The following is an 18,743-nucleotide window of genomic DNA, read 5'->3' as shown; positions in this document are numbered from 1 at the left end:
AGCTTAATTGCCCCCAACAATCTGGGTCCTCATTTTACCTACCTTGGAAGGATGGAAGGCTGAGTCAACCTTGAGCCTGGTGGGATGCGAACCTGCACTAATTGCAGGCAGCTGGTGTTACTTAAGGAGGCATTAGCCCACTGCTCCACCAAGGCTCTTTCAGATTAATCTTGAGAGATTCCATTACAAATAAAACAGCTTTGCTCCTTTATAACAATCACTAAAATTAAAGCTGTGGTTTCAGCCACTATTAATTAAAAAGTAGCCTGGTTTTTCCATAAAATGAAATGGCTGCAAGCTGTGTTTTTATTTAACTAAGTTATTGGACTGCAAGATAGTACACTAAGGGTTTTCGCAAATTGCTAAGATAATGAACATGATTAACACAAGCATGCTTTGAAAAGAGTTTTTAGAGTATAAAGTAATGTGACTGAGGTATCAGTTATCACTTTACTACTTACTTTTATGTTGCATTAATAGTACAACAATTATGTCGGCCACAAATCTTTCTAATATCCTTCTCACAATAGGCATTATCAACTGTTCTCCTTATAGTGTCCAAGTATAAAGATATGAAAACAAGGGAGTATTGTATGCTTCTTCTGATATTCGAGGTAGTTTAGCATATCATGTGTGAAATTGTTACCTTTCATGATTTTGACTAAATCCTTTTCTATCCATTTGGTTTAGTAACTGATAACTCATTCTGTGATACTGAATTTCAGAGGTCAATTATGCTATGTGAGATATTTTATTTTCTTAGATCTGTATCATCCTTACTCAAATTCATGAAATAACCCCAACCTCTAGTATGATTGGGGAAGAGATTTCTTTCATATTTTCCTTGTAAGCCCCTATTGTATTGCTTACTTTACTTTCAAATAGGAAAAGTTGAAATGTTACAACCTTTTACTGTAAGGTAATTCTAGTCTTTTAATAACTGTGTACAAAAAAGGACAGTGCCCATTTCTGCGATATCTTTTTGAGATGTGACCAAAATGGTATATACAGTGTTGCATACTCTGCACCCGAATCATATATTTATTAAAACATTGTGCTACAGTTTTATTTCTAATTAAGATAAACACATCAAAGATTGCTTTTGAACACACATGGATTTAAGAAGGTAGGTTCATAAGTATCTAATAATTATAGCATAGCATTTTTCATTTGAACAGCCATTTAGAAAGATTTTGTATGTTAGAAATAGCCAACATATTTGCACTTGTCATGGATATATGATGAAACCTATAATTCATTTTGTGTTATCTTTCCATTTCTTTGATAGTACATGAGTGTTGCATGCATTTATTTATCGCCATGTCATGTTGTAAGCATAGGATGCTGGTCTAAATGCCTCATTGTTCTAACAATATTTCATGTTGAAGACCTGTGAATTAATTCTGAGTATATGTGGATATTTTGCACTAAACCCTTTATCGATAAACAGCTGAGGTGACTCTTTTATACAGGCTAATGTTTACTCATATCTAATTGCTGCTGCAACCAGCTATTAGTCTTTTGAGTTCTGAAATGAATACACTACTCCTAATTCCCTTAATAGACTATATACAGTATATTGTTAAAGCTTCATTGAAATTCTGAGTGGTGGTTTTTTACTAACTGGATTGTCTTCTATATCTGCTTTTTATTTTTGCTGTTTCTGTGCCACAGACATTCACAATATTCAGAGAGCCTCTTTCTATGACAATGTTCCTGGTTTTCCTGATGCACCAGGTGAATGTATGACAAAAATAAACGGGGCTCCTAAAAGCAGGACTTGAACCTATAGGAAAAATATTGGGTTTTTTTTCCTTTTGCTTATAGGCCAGCATGAACTTTTCATTTCATCCTAGTCTTAGTGTTATCTGCACAAGGCAAGTGTTCTTGTGTGCCTACTATTCAGTTGCTATTGCATCAAAAAGTCTCATTTTTTTCTACTGCACTTTGAAAAAGCTTTGCAAGTGAGTAGCTGCATTTTAAAACATGAGCTTGCTTTTCTGACACTTTTGATAATTTTGGATATTTCAGTTTAGAAGTGTTGTTATCCCATGTTATATTTATACAAATAAAACAGCATTATTTGTCTTTATGTGATATGCTACATTTGAAAATTTGGTGCTATGCAGCAAACAGGTTTTAATTTCACAAGCCATTAAGTCAAAAGTTTGCTATTTTGACCCCTGATATTGTACTCATCCCTCCTTACATTAACAAAGCTACTAATTTAATCTGTATATCACCAGAGTTGTCAAATCTTTTGAGCCTTGCATGGGCAAAGCTGGAGCACAATTTGATAGTGTTTAAGCTGTCTGCATAAATACAATCTGGACTTTTAAAAATGGTAGCCTATTGCTCATAACTCTCTGGGTTATGAATCACAGTGGGAATCCCTGCTTTGAGGGATTCTGGAAAATTAAAATGGTCCTGCTGCGCTCCATTGCTACCAGGAAAACTCATCAAGGACCATTAATAGAAGTGCAGCAAAATATTATGTGCTCAGTTTCAGATGAACAGTAGGTTCATCAACAGTAGATTAATCTCTATTATCCAGGAAGGGGAAAATCATGTGATTTACATTTTTATCTCTATACCTGATGCTACTTGGCTGTTTCTTTCTGTCTCATTGTGTCTTGTTGTACTCTACTGCTAATTCATACATTCTTAATTTTTATTTCTTCCTTAATTGATTTAGCTTAAAAATAATATTTTAAATTCTTTTATTGTTTATTCTAAAGAAGAAAAGTATTTTGCTAAATCTGAAACAGTGAATAAGTAGGCATTTTTTATCACTGAATGGTTCCTGTGGAGAATACCAACAAACACTTTATTCGTGCAAAAAAATTAAAATCTCTTCTCAGGAGGCTAATAGCATTTCAGCTGTGGGAACCAATGAATAAAAACAGGGAGAAAGAAGTAGATGGCTCAGATTTGGTAAAAGTTCCAAATCACATGAAATATCAGCTTTCACTTCTCAAGACATTATGTAACCTTTAGTGTGAAGTTATAATCTCATGAAATTTTGATGTTCCTGTCTGAAGCCTTCTATGATTCATTGCAAAAATACCAAAAAAATACTTTTTTGCGATCTTGTAAATTTTTGGCCAGCTGTGTATGTTAGGGTCCTAATCATTGGGCCACGACCCATTATCAGGTCATGGTCTGTTTGGAACTGGCCTGTTCGAATGTGGGCCAGCATGCACACACAGTTCAACTTGCATGAGCAGTGGGCTGGCGTGCCTGCACACAGATGCAAAGCTCAACTTGCGCAAGTTGAGCTGTGTGTGCTTGTGCATGCACACAGGCCTGCCATTTGCACAAGTTGAATTGCAAGTGCATGTGTGTGCACCGGCCTGCTGCTTGCACAAGTCAAGCTGCACATGCACGTGTGCCCCAGCCCGCTGCTCTCACAGCCCAATTCCTCTTCCCCCCCACTGGGCCGCCATGGTTGGAGGCCACTGATATATGTGTATACATCCACATACGTGGGTTCTAATAAAAAATGAATATTGCCAATGGGTGTTATAAATGTGTTGATGCCCATGACACTGTCACTATAAATGTTTTAAATAAATAAATAAATTTTGACTTGGCTGCAAATTAACATTCCTGTCTTGGTTGACAGAAGAACCTTGATGTTAGAACATTAGGGGACACGAGAAAGGTCGTAGCTTTTAGGTCCAATATATATATCAGTTCTGAGTCTCCCCAAAATTTTAGGATCACTGAAGTAGTATTTTTCCAAAGCACCCAAAGGCAAGGCAAGAAATAACAGATGGAAACTAATCAAGGAGAGAAGCAACCTGGAATTAAGGAGAAACTTCTTAAAAGTGAGGACAATTAACCAGTGGAACAGCTTGTCTCCAGAAATTGTGGGTGCTCCATCACACGAGGTTTTTAAGAAGAGACTGGACAGCCATTTGTCTGAAATGATATAGGGACTCCTTCTTGAGCAGGGGGCTGGACTAGAAGACCTCCAAGGTCTCTACCAGTTCTATTCTGATTCTAATTCTAATTATATTCTGATTCTAATTGTAGTTCTAGTGACAGGATTCTAATTGTAGTTCTAGTGACAGGATGAGGAATGCTGGAACTTCAGGACATACTGTATATACTGTATATATCATACTTAAGTGGAATAAATTTTTCTTGAACTAGAGCTTCAATGAAGACAAAATAAGAATCCACAAAGTAACTAGTTATCCTTCTTAAAGGTAAAGGTAAAGGTTTCCCGCACATGCGTGCTAGTCGTTTCCAACTCTAGGGGCCGGTGCTCATCTCCATTTCAAAGCCGAAGAGCCAGTGCTTGTCCGAGGACGTCTCCGTGGTCATGTGGCCAGCATGACTAGATGCCAAAGGCGCATGGAACGCTGTTACCTTCCCACTGTAGTGGTCCCTATTTTTCTACTTGCATTTTTACGTGCTTTCGAACTGCTAGGTTGGCAGAAGCTGGGACGAGTAACAGGCACTCAATCTGTTACGTGGCACTCGGGATTCGATCCGCCAAACTGCCGACCATCTGATCGACAAGCTCAGCGTCAGTATATTTATGTCTTTAGAACAAAGCAAAATGGAGTCTAGCTACCCATATTTGTCCTCAGTCATTCAAAACAGAACAGCGAGGCACAGTTAAATATTTTTTCTCACTAATGTATTAGATTCCAATTTAGGATGAGAATATTTGAAGTCTCATCGTATCTAATTATCACACATGTATACAGTAGTGCCTATTAGAGATACAAGTTTTAGTGCTTACAAAACGTTTATGGGAGGTATTTGGTATACTTCTTACCATGTGAAATATATTCCAAAGACAAGTTTTCCCAAAAGCATAAAAAGTTAGGTTTCTTCAAATGCATATAACAGTAGAACTGTCTACCTCTGAAGGTTGTTTGCTTCTGGAGGTTTTTAAGAAGAAGCTAAGTAGTCGCCTCTTGCAAATGGTTTGTTTGGTTTTCACACACATTGTAGAGACTTAATGATTCTCATAATCTTTTCTAATTTTGATTCTGTGAAATCAATTGCTCCTGCTTCTTCAAGACTCTGATATTCAACTTTCTTGGCTGTTATAGGGTAGCTTTGTTCTAGTGTCCCCATCTTCGTACGAATCCCATTTTTGTGAATGTGCTTATCACATATATTCCTATAAGGTGGTTTGATGTTGTGATATATGGTATACTCATGGTATGAATATGATATACAATTGGGCCAAACCAGGATTTTAGACTTTTATTTTTTTAGAATTTTTGTGGGTTTTCCCAGCTGAATGTTTTAAATCACTTTTTCTTTGAAAATTGATAAGTAATTCTATTTATTTGATAGTTTGTCTCACTTTTGGTAATAAAATTTCTAGGATTTATAAATGAGATTTGTAAACTGAGTGCTGCCTATTGATTGTCAGAACTATTTTAAACTATAGCCTTATGTCTCCTAGCAGCTTCTCAGAACTTAAATAAAGGCTGAATCTATTTTTCCTCAGATTGAATATTCCTATCAAAAAAATACCTCCCATTCTTCCTTGATGAGGAAGTTGAAATGCTACTCTATTTCTAAGTAGGTGAATATCAGTATCTTTAAAGCTATTTATTACAGCATGGTGCATCCTCATCTCCTATCCCAAGAGATTTATTTTTGTGTGGTTCAGATACATTGGTGATACGTTTATTATCTGGACTCATGGTCAGGGTGTCTGGCAAAGTTCCTTCAATCCTTCAGTAACTGAGTAAAATTTGATATTTGCTATGAGGTTTCCTCCTGCTTTGTTATAACAAAGGTGCTAGTCACAGTCCAGTCGATCAGCACAATTGGGAACCAGAAAAATATATTGACACCCTTCTTCCACTGCTGTTTCTGCTAGACCATCTGGAAAGTGAATTAACACTTATTCTAAAGTGTGCATTCCTCTGGCTGTGCTCTGTATGAAAGTCAGCAGTTGGGCAGAGCATACTAGATTAGTAATAGCAAGCTTAGAGGCTTGCTGTTACTAGAAGTGTGGGTCATATGATCCTTTCCTTCCTGGGCAATAAAAATTTCATGCCATTAGCTCTAGAACTGCCCCACGCAGTGTTCTGGCTCTCCTCTCGTAGCCTGCTTGAATTCTATACTTATAACTTATGTTTTACCTATATTATTCTCAAACTGGAATATCTAAATTTAAATAAAAATTAGTATTAAAAAACTGCCTTAGCACTATAACTCTTTACAAATCTTGTTAAATATTTTATAGTAGTCTTCTTGTAATCTATTTTATAAGGAATGTAAATGCACTTGAATTTATTATTGTTGCATTAAATTATTACTACAGAACCAAAATGAAGTATGGGATTGTGACATCTGCTTATGTATTGTACTGCCTTGAAATTGCTATGGTCTCTGAAATCTACACACAAAACAAATCATATATTTTATGAAACTTGAAATGATTATATACGTTTACAATTCTGAGTTGTTAGTGTCAACGTTGCTAACCCTTCTTTGGAAGGGTTTCATCTGTTGGAACCATGACAATTAGTTAATTTGAGTTTTGGTTAACTTGCTACTGCAGAGTTGATTTTTCCCATGATTAAACATAGCATTGATAGATTGAAATCAGACAGGATTTTTAAAGTTATAGAATAAATTTCTTTAGTACCATGAATTGCCACCATAACTATTATATTTAGGATATATAAGTTTTAGTTTTTTTCTGACTGTAATTTACTTCCCCCTTCATTTCTTTTAATGATGTACAACGAATGCATTTCACGGATTAAGGAGAGATACTTAACTCTTAATTCTATTTAAGAAACATGTTAAGTACATTTTGATTTAACTGCACATATTATTGTGACTGGGAATGTTAAAAGACTGCAATATATTCAGTTCTTTAGAATGACAGTGTGATGGTCCCCACCCCAGCTACTTTATTTCATTTCTGCTTTATTTCTGGGGCAAAATATATATCTCTAGTTGCTTGATATTTCTCCTCAGACTAGAAGTTGCCTTCGAGGTTAATTTTATTGGAATGAACTAATTACGGTAAATCAAATTCTCCTCAGTTTTATTCTTCATAGAAAACTGATGGTATTTCAGCTGAATTAATGTCAATATGACAAGCCACATAACTAGTATTTTTGTGATATGATAGGAAAATATAATGAAAAAGCTAAAACCCATATTTTATGTTGCAGTTTTATAGGGAAATACTGTACTTTATTTCAAGCAAAGATACTCTGGGAGGATGGTAATATTTTGTCTTTAATGCAGAGTTTAATCCATTTAGTCATTTGCTTTGGCTATACAATAAATTTTCCAACATTATTCATTCTGTGCTCGCACTTGATTCTCGTCAAAAATTTATTTTAATTATGAAAAAGGGAACGGCTGTAGTGCAACTAAAAGTAAAATAGTAACTTTTTGTTCTTTCTAGTTCATAATTGTCAAAGCTATAGTATTTTTGCCTTGCGCATTGCTTTCAGTCTGGCTACTTCCATGCATACCTATTTGCTTTGGCACAGATGGCCCCTTTCAATATTGTCTCACAAAAACATTTATTTCACCTTTTATTTATCTGAATTGTCTTTATTTCTGAATCCTCTATGGACCAATTAACTGTACATTCTTGTTGCCTGCAGTGGACCGTATTGTGGGCTTAGATCAAGTCACTGGAATAACAGAGACGGCATTTGGCTCAGCTTATAAGACCAAGAAGGGGATGTTCCGTACAGTAGGGCAGCTGTACAAAGAATCACTCACCAAACTGATGGCCACACTACGAAATACCAACCCAAATTTTGTTCGCTGCATAATTCCAAATCATGAGAAGAGGGTATGTATTGTTACAGGGATTGTATTTGACTTAGATACAATAAGTGCCCCTTGTGTGTTTTGGGGTCATGCTATGTATCTCTGTTTGCAGATATAGAAACATTTTGATTTCATGTTGTATATGGATACTGAGGAGCACTTTGATTTTTGAGTGATTAGCAATTAATATTTCTTTTAGTGAAAAAAATGCTGAAAGGAATGTCTGTGTATTTAGGCTGGAAAGCTGGATCCCCATCTTGTTCTAGACCAGCTCCGTTGCAATGGTGTTCTCGAAGGAATACGGATTTGTCGACAGGGATTTCCAAACAGGATAGTGTTCCAAGAATTTAGACAGAGGTACTTCAATATATCTAATACAGTTTGTCCAAGTAACTTTGTTTTTGTTGTTTATTAACATTTAGTCTTTTTCCCCCGGGAAGAATAGATCTCTGTGAATTTACCAACATCTACTTGTTTTCTGTTTGGTTCATAGGTATGAGATCCTGACCCCAAATGCAATTCCTAAGGGTTTTATGGATGGAAAGCAAGCTTGTGAGAGAATGGTGAGCTATTATATACAAATATAACATATCTAAAATGTTTCATCATTTATTTTCTCCCTGTGTTAAATAAATGGATTTGGCTCTTGCATAGATCAGAGCACTGGAATTGGATCCTAACCTGTATAGAATTGGCCAGAGCAAGATTTTTTTCCGAGCTGGAGTTTTGGCACATCTAGAAGAAGAAAGAGATTTGAAGATAACAGACATCATTATATTCTTCCAAGCTGTTTGTAGGGGATACTTGGCCAGAAAGTAAGTTAATGTAGTAATATTATTTTAATCCTTATGGACAAGATTTGGCGAAATCCTTTAAAGGATTTAGGTTAACCAGAAGTACTACATTAAAGTAATGTGCATGATTTGTTCATTGATTGCTTAGTTATAGTTCCTTCCATCTAGAAGTGTTATTATCACTTCGTACTTTAATCAGGTTTTGTTATCAAACCAATATTTTGAGGTAATTGACAAAATGCAGAAATGTTCAACTGTTTTATATATATATAAAGGGTTTCTTGATTTGTCTTTAGAGCTTTTGCTAAGAAGCAGCAGCAACTGAGCGCATTGAAAGTTTTACAAAGAAATTGTGCTGCGTATTTGAAGTTAAGGCACTGGCAGTGGTGGAGAGTGTTCACAAAGGTAGATGGTTGTTCTTCATCTCTAAATTATGTGACAGAATTCTTAAAGGCAGAGAACTGACATTAACTTCTGGACTTGTGGCTTTTGATTAATTGTGTAGGTGAAGCCTCTGCTTCAGGTTACTCGTCAGGAGGAAGAACTTCAGGCTAAAGATGAGGAACTGGTAAAGGTGAAAGAGAAACAGATTAAAGTGGAAGCAGAACTAGAAGAGATGGAAAGAAAGCATCAGCAGGTCATTATATACAGTCTGATTTATACAATGCCAATGATCCACATCTTACCCGCAAATGTGATTTGAACATAAGTTACAACAGAGAAAATATTTTTTTTGTGACAAATAGGTTTTTGCAACTTTCATTGGTTTTGTAGGCTGATTGTCCAATTAAGCAAAATTATTATGACATATTAACTTGCTGTATTAAATTAAGAGCTGTTGGTGTCATTTTTGCAATATGGAAAACTATCTCCAATTCCAATAGCTGCTACATTCTGATAGATTGTTGGGAATATTTACAGGTCAGAGTTGATTTGAGGGGTCCTGGGTGTGCTCCCTCTGAGCTTTCTCGTTTCCTTGCAGAAATTCCACTACCCAAACTAGGTGACATCAGCTACTACTAGCACCGATGATGCTTACCTAGCTTTGGTAATGAAACGTCTGCAAGGAAACAAGAAAGCTCAGAGAGAACCAAGGACTCCTCAAATTGTTCAGCTTGTTGACAGCACGCTGAGAGACTGAAAGATTTTTCTTATTGTGCTTGTAGTTGGTGGAAGAGAAGAACATTCTTGCCGAACAATTGCAAGCGGAGACAGAACTCTTCGCTGAGGCTGAAGAGATGAGAGCTCGCCTGGCTGCCAAGAAGCAAGAGCTGGAAGAAATTCTGCACGATTTGGAATCCCGGGTGGAAGAGGAGGAGGAACGGAATCAAGTGCTTCAGAATGAAAAGAAAAAAATGCAGTCACACATACAGGTGTTGCTCAGTGGAGCGATGATGGGATTATTAGAAACTCTGCCTAAATATTGGGAATATTAGCCTCTTCCATGAACACCGTATAATTATGACCTTTCCCCCCCCCCCCTGTTTTTCAGGATCTAGAGGAGCAACTTGATGAGGAAGAAGGAGCTCGACAGAAGCTACAGCTTGAGAAGGTAACAGCTGAAGCAAAAATAAAGAAAATGGAGGAAGAAATCTTATTATTGGAAGACCAGAACTCCAAATTTCTTAAGGTGAGGGGGGAAAAAAAGGGTATTCCTCTCCTGTGCATCAATGTGGCCAAAATTGGCTAGTAAATGAACAATGGTAACTATAGATAACATGCTATCTCTGGCCATTTTTAAGATGGAGAAAAGTAGCCTGCAATGATTAGACATAAATATGTTTTATTATATTACCCTCTCCTGTCTGAAACATTAAAATCTGGCATATTTACTGTACTTAATAGATAAAGGGAACTCCACAAGCTAAATACGGGTAGCTTTATGTTTTTTGAAAGAAAGTTCTTTTTGGTTGGCCATTGAATTTAAGAGGAAATTTGCTCCAGTAAAAGAATTGTGTATTAAATATATGTTTGTATACTGATTCCTGACTTTTTCCTGTATGGGAATCCATTAAATCATCAGTGAAAAGTTTCGCAGACAGCAACCATTTAAAACTATTGTGCTAATAAAGGCAATGGTGAAGGGAATTAAACTTTCACTTGATTATTTCCAGTAATCTATCTTGTACATTCACAAATATGTCCCAAATGTGCCTCCCCCCCCCAAAAAAGGCTGCCTTTTGGGAAGAAAAAGTACCTTTGGGACCACCGTGACCTGGATGACTGAAAATCTCCATAGACATTCACAAATATGCTTTTCTATAGTAGCTATGGCCGTATGAAGATAACTTATAACAAGAATGTGGAAAACATTCCAGGATTCTATCACTGTTACTTTATCTTCTCATGCCCCAAACCACCGATATTAGGAAACATTGACTTATTAGGCATGTAACGCAATAAGTCCTTTTCATATTTTCTACTACCTTCTCCTATTGATATCTTATGATTATATTACCTCATTGTTCGTATGTACACTGAGAGCTTACGCACCAGAGGCAAATTCCTTCTGTGTCCACTCACACACTGCCAGTAAAGTGTTCTGTCCTGTCCTGTCCTGCTCAACTCTGCTTTACTCTACTACGCTACACTACACACTACACTTTCTTCCCTCTCTTTTTTGTGAGCTTATAGCCTAAATTTAATACCTGATTGCTTATACAGTATTTGATGTTTAGAACCATATATCATCCTTATCAAATGTTGTCATACTTCAGGCAGTGATGTCACAAATCATACAAATAATTATTCTTGCTGTTTGTTTTTGACCAAGTTTTATAATTGGTGTAGCATGTGGAATTAAGGACTTCTTATGGTAATGACCATCTTAGTCCAATTGCTATCACTAACCTGATCCTTTCCAGATGAATTGAGGCTTTGTAAAACTTTAATGGATTGTTCAAAACAAATGGCAGATAATTTTAGAACCTTCAAGATGACCAGCTGTAGCTTGGAATGCCTCAAACATACCAATTTACTGGTGGAATAAGCTCATTTAATAAAAACCCAGGAAATTATTTCGCTGATCTGAGACCCTCCAACCTTAGACTCTTCAAATTGGATTAAAAACCTAGCCTTCCTAACCAGCATGATACAAAGCCTCAGTTCATCCAGAAAGAATCAGGTTAGTGATAGCAATTGGATTGAGATAAAATACATGCTAGAAGTTTTGTTATCAATAGATTTTGTATCTGCTACATATAGAACATAAACATATTTGTAGATGTCTGTTAACAACTAAATATAAAATACATTTTCTATGAACCTGTAACAATTGCTCTAAAATGTGAGGAGGATCAAAATATTTTAAAATAGTAGAGAATCTTACTGTGTTATAACCATAGTTTATAATTGGGTTGGTTGGAATGACAGTTGCACAGTTTGTATCTTATTCTTTGACTCCCATGTATATATTGCTTCAGTCTTGCTTTTTTTTTACTCAATTAGGAAAAGAAATTAATGGAGGACAGAATTGCAGAATGTACTTCACAGCTGGCTGAAGAAGAAGAAAAAGCTAAAAATTTAGCAAAGCTGAGAAACAAACAAGAAATGGTAATCACAGATCTGGAAGGTTAGCAGTTTCAAAATTTGCTATATGGGGCTAATCATAGGACAAACCAAAAGTATCCTACTACCAAATAACAGAAGCAAGTTTTAGCTTCCTATACAGAGTGTAAAAATAAGTGCATATTGTTTTATCCAAATCAAAAGATAATTGTAATGTCAGTTTTGAAACTGTTATTGTGGGATATTAAATTTTTTATTATTATTATTTATATACCACCCTTCTCCCGAAGGACTCAGGGCGGTGAACAGGGCAGATATATAAAAAATACAAAAATACAAAAGTTAAAAGAAAATTAAACATATGCCCGACTAAAAACAGTAAATACAGATATTAAAAATGACCATAAAAACCCAACCCATCCCCCATCAGGCCAGGGTTAGACAAGATGTACTCCTAAGATGACATATTCAGTAGAATCATCTTTTACTATACAGTATATACTAACATGATAATATGTTTATTCAAATACTCATCTGCAAGTAAAAATAATACAATAAAATTTGATTTAATATTGCAATTAAATAAAAGGTTGCAAGAAATCAGTAGATTCCAATATACATCATAAAGCATGTACCTAAAATCAGCTCTGATCAATATATTAGAATGTCCAAGCAGCTAAAATGTTCTTCAGTTTTCACTGAAAAATACCACAGTTGAGAAGCTGCCTTAATCAGTTACTTGGGTGCCTAAGTTCAAATAGCTCAGGAACTTGAGCAAGAGCGTTCATTCAGAATATCAAATTCCTTATCAGAGTAGGATTGGATTCTGGATTGCTCTAGTATTATGGATTTATGAATCTTTCTTTAAGATGATTGCCTCAATATGTCAAGGATAGTCTTAATTTCTGATGTTTTAAGTGATCAACAAATTAATAACATTAAATGAAAAAAGATGAATTTCACTTACTCAGGTCTCTAGCTGTTTAAGACCAAAAATAACAATCAAGAGGATTCCCCCCCCCCATTTTGTCCCTACGAAATTGTACTCAGAAACAGATCAGTGTCTAATTCTAAATTCAAAAAGTATGTATTAGATAACTTTTTTTTCCATACAGTAAGCATTGTAAAACTAATCATTAATTATGAACATTGGATAAGATTTCAGTCAATATGTTCATAGAATAGTTTTCATTTATTGTTATCTTGGAACATACTTTCATTCCATTTGTTCTCTCTTCTGTCTTGTAGCCAGCCTAGATTTTTTTTTCTGTCCAGGGTCATGCAAGTACTCAAATAATGATTCTTCATTATGGTCTTGTGATTTACACATATGGGTTAAAGTGCTCGTGCAGATTCCTATATCCTCAGTTTACAGAATTGTTTGGTGGGAATACCACCAGTCCATCAAACTTAGCCAGTTTGTTTTCAAACTCTATAGCGATAGCACTTTCAGTCCTGAAGCTAATCAGAGTTTGAGTTTTGTCATTTTTTCCCCCTATAATCTTCAAAACTCACGAGTTGTTCATCGGGGCACTTTATTTTCTCATGATTGCTATTCAGCTATTGGCCTTTCTCATGTGCTAGCATTGAGGAAGTAAGCCAGTTGGCTTCCACTGGCTTCCAGTTGCCTTCCGGGTGAAGTTCAAGGTGCTAACAATGACATACAAAGCCCTACATGGCATGGGTCCGGACTACCTACGGGAGCACCTTCTGCCAATGTCAACTCCCCACCGCCCTGTGCGCTCCCACAGAGAGGGCCTCCTCAGGGTGCCACCGCTCAAGGAATGTCGGCTGGTGGCCCCCAGGGGGAGGGCATTCTTAGTGGGTGCGCCAGCCCTCTGGAACTGCTTGCCAACTGAAATCCGGATGGCCCCCGACCTCCGCACCTTCCGGTGCGACTTGAAGACTTACCTATTCCAGCAGTCCGGCCTGGCCTGATAGCTCTAATTGGGGTCCCAGTTTGTTTTGTTTATTGTTTTTCAGTACTGTTTCATTATGTTTGCCTACCTTACTCTGTACACCGCCCCGAGTCCCTCGGGAGAAGGGCGGTTTATAAAAATAAATAAATAAATAATGTAACTGTCCTATCATTTTTTCCAAAGCCTTGCCTAAAGAGGGCAGTCTGGGGATTGGGCTCAGAGTTGAGTCTAGGTGGGAGAAAGGCTCCTCCCTCAATGAGGCATTATTCTTTGGTTACTTTTAACAGCCAGAGGGCAAAGATTTGTCCCACAGAGGGCAACATCTTGCTGCAAAGAACCCTGTCCACTTCCTCAGTATATAGAAGATTAAAGGAATGACAGGGAATCTTGCAGGTGGTTACCTCAATTGCCTCATTTGTCCCTGCCAATATGGTGACAATCTCCTCCTCTGTTCTTCTCCAAAGTTGGCATTTAAAAATGCCATATAGCTCATATTTATGATAAATACTAAAATGATGCTAAGATTTTTTCTAGGATCAGAAAAAAATTAAAAATTCATGTATTCTAGAATAGAGTTCTTTTTCTTAGTCCTACTGTTTATAACAATTTCCTGCTGCTTTTGGCACTACCCTATAAATCATTTTCTGAGAAGAAATATTTCTCCAAATATTCACATATCAACTATGCATGTAACACGCTTCCCCCCCCCTTGGATTTAGATGCACAATTTTTGGCTATGTAACATGTAACTTGGAATTATAATTTAATAGTTAAACTATTAATTTTATGTGTTCACGGACTTTTGTTCCCTAATTTGGGAATAGTTATTCTGTTGGCCAGAATTATGAGCAAATGACTTAATTGCATAAATATTTCTATTTAGGACTTCCAGCCAAATAGGCTAAAACTGAATAACAACAACTGGCTCATGAGTCCATACTTTCTAAAAATACAAAAATATAGAAAGACCTTAAGATAGGAATAAACTACCTTATATTCCCTTGCCAATTTATAGGAAATAAAAATAAAGGAATCCAATATTTTTCAGAATGTGATCATATTTTTTTTTGAGGCATCAAGAAAAGCAAAATCAGGAATGCTAAAACTTGTCTTCCAGATTCTACTCCAGCTGTATAAGAAGTAGGCTTTTCCTCATTCCCATTTCAGCTTCTTTTATGAGTTCCCTTATTGAAATCCAGTGATTTAAACACAATTATGATGCTGTGTTGGGCTTTATTAGGTAAAGAATATCTATCCCCTAACACAGGGGTGTTAAACTGGCAGCCTGCAGGCCGGATGTGTCACACACAGGCCATGCCTACCACGGCTCCACAAAGGCAAAAAAGTCGTGCTACGTCATGATATGTCACATGACGCGATCGAATTTGACACCGTGCTCTAACGTATGGATACCACATTGCATCCAGACGCTTCAAAATGTCTGGCAGGGGCCTGAATCTCCAATTTAAACAGGGAAATAAAAAAAACACGACCTTGTGAGACCAAAAATCAAAGAAGCCCTATCTAAGCTCTTCTTGGCCATTAATTGGAAAGGAGAAAGGTAACGAGGCATGAGTATACTCTAATACTTTTCAGTCACCTGTCAAAGTGTGTTGAAGAAAACAAAATAAACCAGATACAGAAACTGCTGCACTCTTAGGAAATTGGAGAAGGAAATATGCCAGAAGGCGGGGGAAGCAGGAAGAACCTGGGGTCAGGAATGGGCAGACTTCCAAGGGAAAAGTAAGCTGGTTTTTCTCTAGAAACAGAATAGGTATTATACATTTAGCAGAGGATTTCCCTGTTTTTATGTGTACGTGTTTGGAGAGGAAAATGGGAGCCTAGGGTGGTAAAAAAGACCATGTGCTTTGTAGGGCGTTTAACTGAAAGCATGAGCCTAACATGAGGAAATAAAACTGGATTCAAAGAGTGAGATTGTGCTTAGAGGGTACAGTGCTGTATGCATGCCAAATATTCGAGTTTTACTCTCATGATGTTAGAACAGAAATATTTAAGATGAGTGCATACTGAATATGATCTATGGAACAATTATTTTTTTTGAAATGGGTGAAATTCTGTTTCATCAAAGATAGCAGGAAAAACAAAATTGTTGTTTCTTGTAGAATATGATTTTGCATGCCAACTACATCAAGATGAAGTTTTGATAGTAATAACTGTCTCAAGAAGTAAAGCCTTCTGGAGATTAGTAGTTCAGGATGTCATGGTCTCTCATGTAGAAATCCAAACAGTTGCCCTAGTATTATAAAGTCAAAAATGATTAATTGATATTTTTTTTCCTTTTTAATTTGCTGCATTCGACCTAGTGAATCTAGAGATACTATTTTGATTCCAGTTTGGTGGGCTTTGAAGAGAAGAGAAATGTATAGGATTTTAAAAGACAAGATGAAGTTAGCTTGTCTTTAAGGATCACTATCACTAAAAATTTCACAAAATACCTATTTTGATAATCTCTGCATTGATTTTTAAAATTCCTCTTAGATAATCCAGATGTGTACTCTGGTATTCTCCATGGGATGTGCTTTAGGTCGTTAAACAACGATCCCATCATGACCAATGATCTTCAGTTGTGGTAGTTGTAATAAGTAACTATTGGAAAGATACCATTTTGAAGAAAGATAGCATTCATTAACTTCTTCATTTGGAATTGATGTTACTCTGTCTCTAAATTATAAATTAGCAATTTATTTGATTACTTCATTTTTAGCAGGTTGATCCTAAGTTTATCTTCACATATTGCATTCTTTTGTACAGCACGTTCTTTTCTTCACATTTGGTTACCTGCAGGATACCTCCCTAATAAACCTGGCCCAATTGCTTAGACTGTGTTGAGGGAAACAGCTGGTTGCCCCCCATTTTGAAGAGATAGGGCGCAAAGCCTATCTGTTTTTGTGTGTGTGTGTGATGGGGGCTAGCCTTCTTAAATGGCCTCCTGCTGGAGGTTTATTTACCCTAACATTATTTGCCTTTTGAAAAAAAAATTCAACTGCTTTTCCAGAGGTCATTTGGGGTCTGACATCATGTATTGTTTTGAGATTTTTAAAATGTATTTATAATGTTTTTTTCTTCTTGATATATTGTGTTTTGTTTACTGTTGGGTGCCATCAAGAACCTTCTATGATTGTAACAGGATATATATACATCTAGTAAATAAATCCTCCATATCATTATTGTTTCTTTAAAGAACGCTTGAAAAAAGAAGAAAAGACTCGCCAAGAACTAGAAAAAGCAAAAAGGAAGCTTGATGGAGAAACCACTGATTTACAAGACCAAATTGCAGAACTGCAGGCCCAAATAGAGGAATTAAAAATCCAACTTGCCAAGAAAGAGGAAGAACTGCAGGCTGCCCTTGCCAGGTAAAATAAAATAAATAAAATTCCATTACATATAGTTAGTTACTTCTCAACTCACAACCCTTCTTTTGATGAGAGTTCAAAGTTACTATGGTCTTGGAAAAAGTGACTTTTGACCTACACTCACACTTATGAGTGTTGTAGGAGCCTTGTCTCATGTCTGCAATTTGGGTTTTTGTCAACCAGCTCACACTTATGACAGACAGCTGCAGTCTCCAGCAGTCATGTAATCAAGCTTTGTGACTTTCTTTGCCAATTCCCAGCAAAAAAACAAAAACAAAAACCAATGCATAATTGCTTAACAATTGTGTCATTCACTTAATGATGGAAATTCCAATTCCAGTTATGGTCATAAGTTGAGGACTACCTGTACAACTGTGCTGATTATTTCAACAGTATTAGATGACATGATTAAGATTGCTGAATATTTTGTTACCTGCATTCCTCTTACTTTCAGCATTTATTTCAAAGATGTAAAATGCATGAAATGAACATGCCTAAAATAGAATAGAATAGAATAGAATAGAATAGAATAGAACAGATCTGGAAGGGACCTTGGAGGTCTTCTAGTCCAGCCTCCTGCTCAAGCAGGAGAACCTATACCATCTCAGACAAGTGGCTGTCTAGCCTCTTTTTTAAAATCTCCAGTGATGGAGCGCCCATGATTTCTGGGAGCAAGCTATTTCACTGGTTAATTGTCCTCACTGTCAGGAAGTTTCTCCTTAATTCCAGATTGCTTTTCTCTTTGATCAGTTTCCAATCCTTATTTCTTATCTTGCCCTCTGGTGCTTTGGTGAATAACGTGACCCCCTCTTTTTTGTGGCAGCCCCTCAAATACTAGAATACTGCTATCATGTCTCCCCTATTTCTTTTCTTTAGACTAGCTAGCCAAACCCAAGTCCTGCAGCCGTTCTTCATATGTTTTGGTCTCCAGGTCTTTGATCATCTTAATTGCTCTTCTCTGAATTTTTTCCAAATTTTCAACATCTTTTTTGTGATAATGGTGACCAAAACTGGCTGCAGTATTCCAGGTGTGGTCTTACTATGGTTTTATAAAGCGGTACTAATGCCTTGCGTGATCTTGATTCTATGCCTCTGTTTACATAACCCAGGATGGTATTAGCTTTTTTGGCTGCTGCTGCATACTGCTGGTTCATGGTTAAATGATCGTCCACTAGGACTCCAAGGTCCCTCTCACAGTTACTGTTTTTAAGCCAGGTCTTGCCAAATCTGTACTTGTATCTTTGATTTTTCCTGCCTAAATGTAAAACTTCGCTTTTCTCCACATTGAAACTCATTTTGTTGGATAGGGTCCATTGTTTTAAGTTTGTCAAGATCTTTTTGGACCCTTAGTTGGTCTTCTGGGG

The 18,743-nt window shown here is 36.5% G+C and overlaps 1 protein-coding gene across 3 annotated transcripts in view; it reads left to right on the top strand.

Moving 5' to 3' along the window:
• MYH10 (myosin heavy chain 10) overlaps positions 1-18,743 on the top strand; it is a gene marked incomplete at its 5' end in the record, with an annotated part of 82,522 nt that overhangs the window by 45,357 nt on the left and 18,422 nt on the right. For 2 of the 3 annotated variants that reach the window (XM_083352328.1, XM_083352329.1), the window contains 10 exons: positions 7,614-7,807; positions 8,021-8,142; positions 8,279-8,348; positions 8,440-8,600; positions 8,876-8,984; positions 9,085-9,216; positions 9,746-9,952; positions 10,072-10,209; positions 12,027-12,150; positions 17,208-17,379. In XM_083352328.1, the coding sequence (XP_083208454.1) occupies positions 7,614-7,807; positions 8,021-8,142; positions 8,279-8,348; positions 8,440-8,600; positions 8,876-8,984; positions 9,085-9,216; positions 9,746-9,952; positions 10,072-10,209; positions 12,027-12,150; positions 17,208-17,379 (1,429 nt within the window). Of the gene's footprint in view, positions 1-1,674; positions 1,738-7,613; positions 7,808-8,020; positions 8,143-8,278; positions 8,349-8,439; positions 8,601-8,875; positions 8,985-9,084; positions 9,217-9,745; positions 9,953-10,071; positions 10,210-12,026; positions 12,151-17,207; positions 17,380-18,743 lie in introns of all 3 variants that reach the window. The other variant, XM_083352327.1, reaches the window with a different exon arrangement.

The sequence above is a fragment of the Vipera ursinii genome, assembly GCF_947247035.1.
Source record: "Vipera ursinii genome assembly, chromosome: 2".
Taxonomy (NCBI): domain Eukaryota; kingdom Metazoa; phylum Chordata; class Lepidosauria; order Squamata; family Viperidae; genus Vipera; species Vipera ursinii.
The sequence above is the reverse complement of the archived record's forward strand: the minus strand, read 5'-3'. Positions and strand labels throughout refer to the sequence as shown.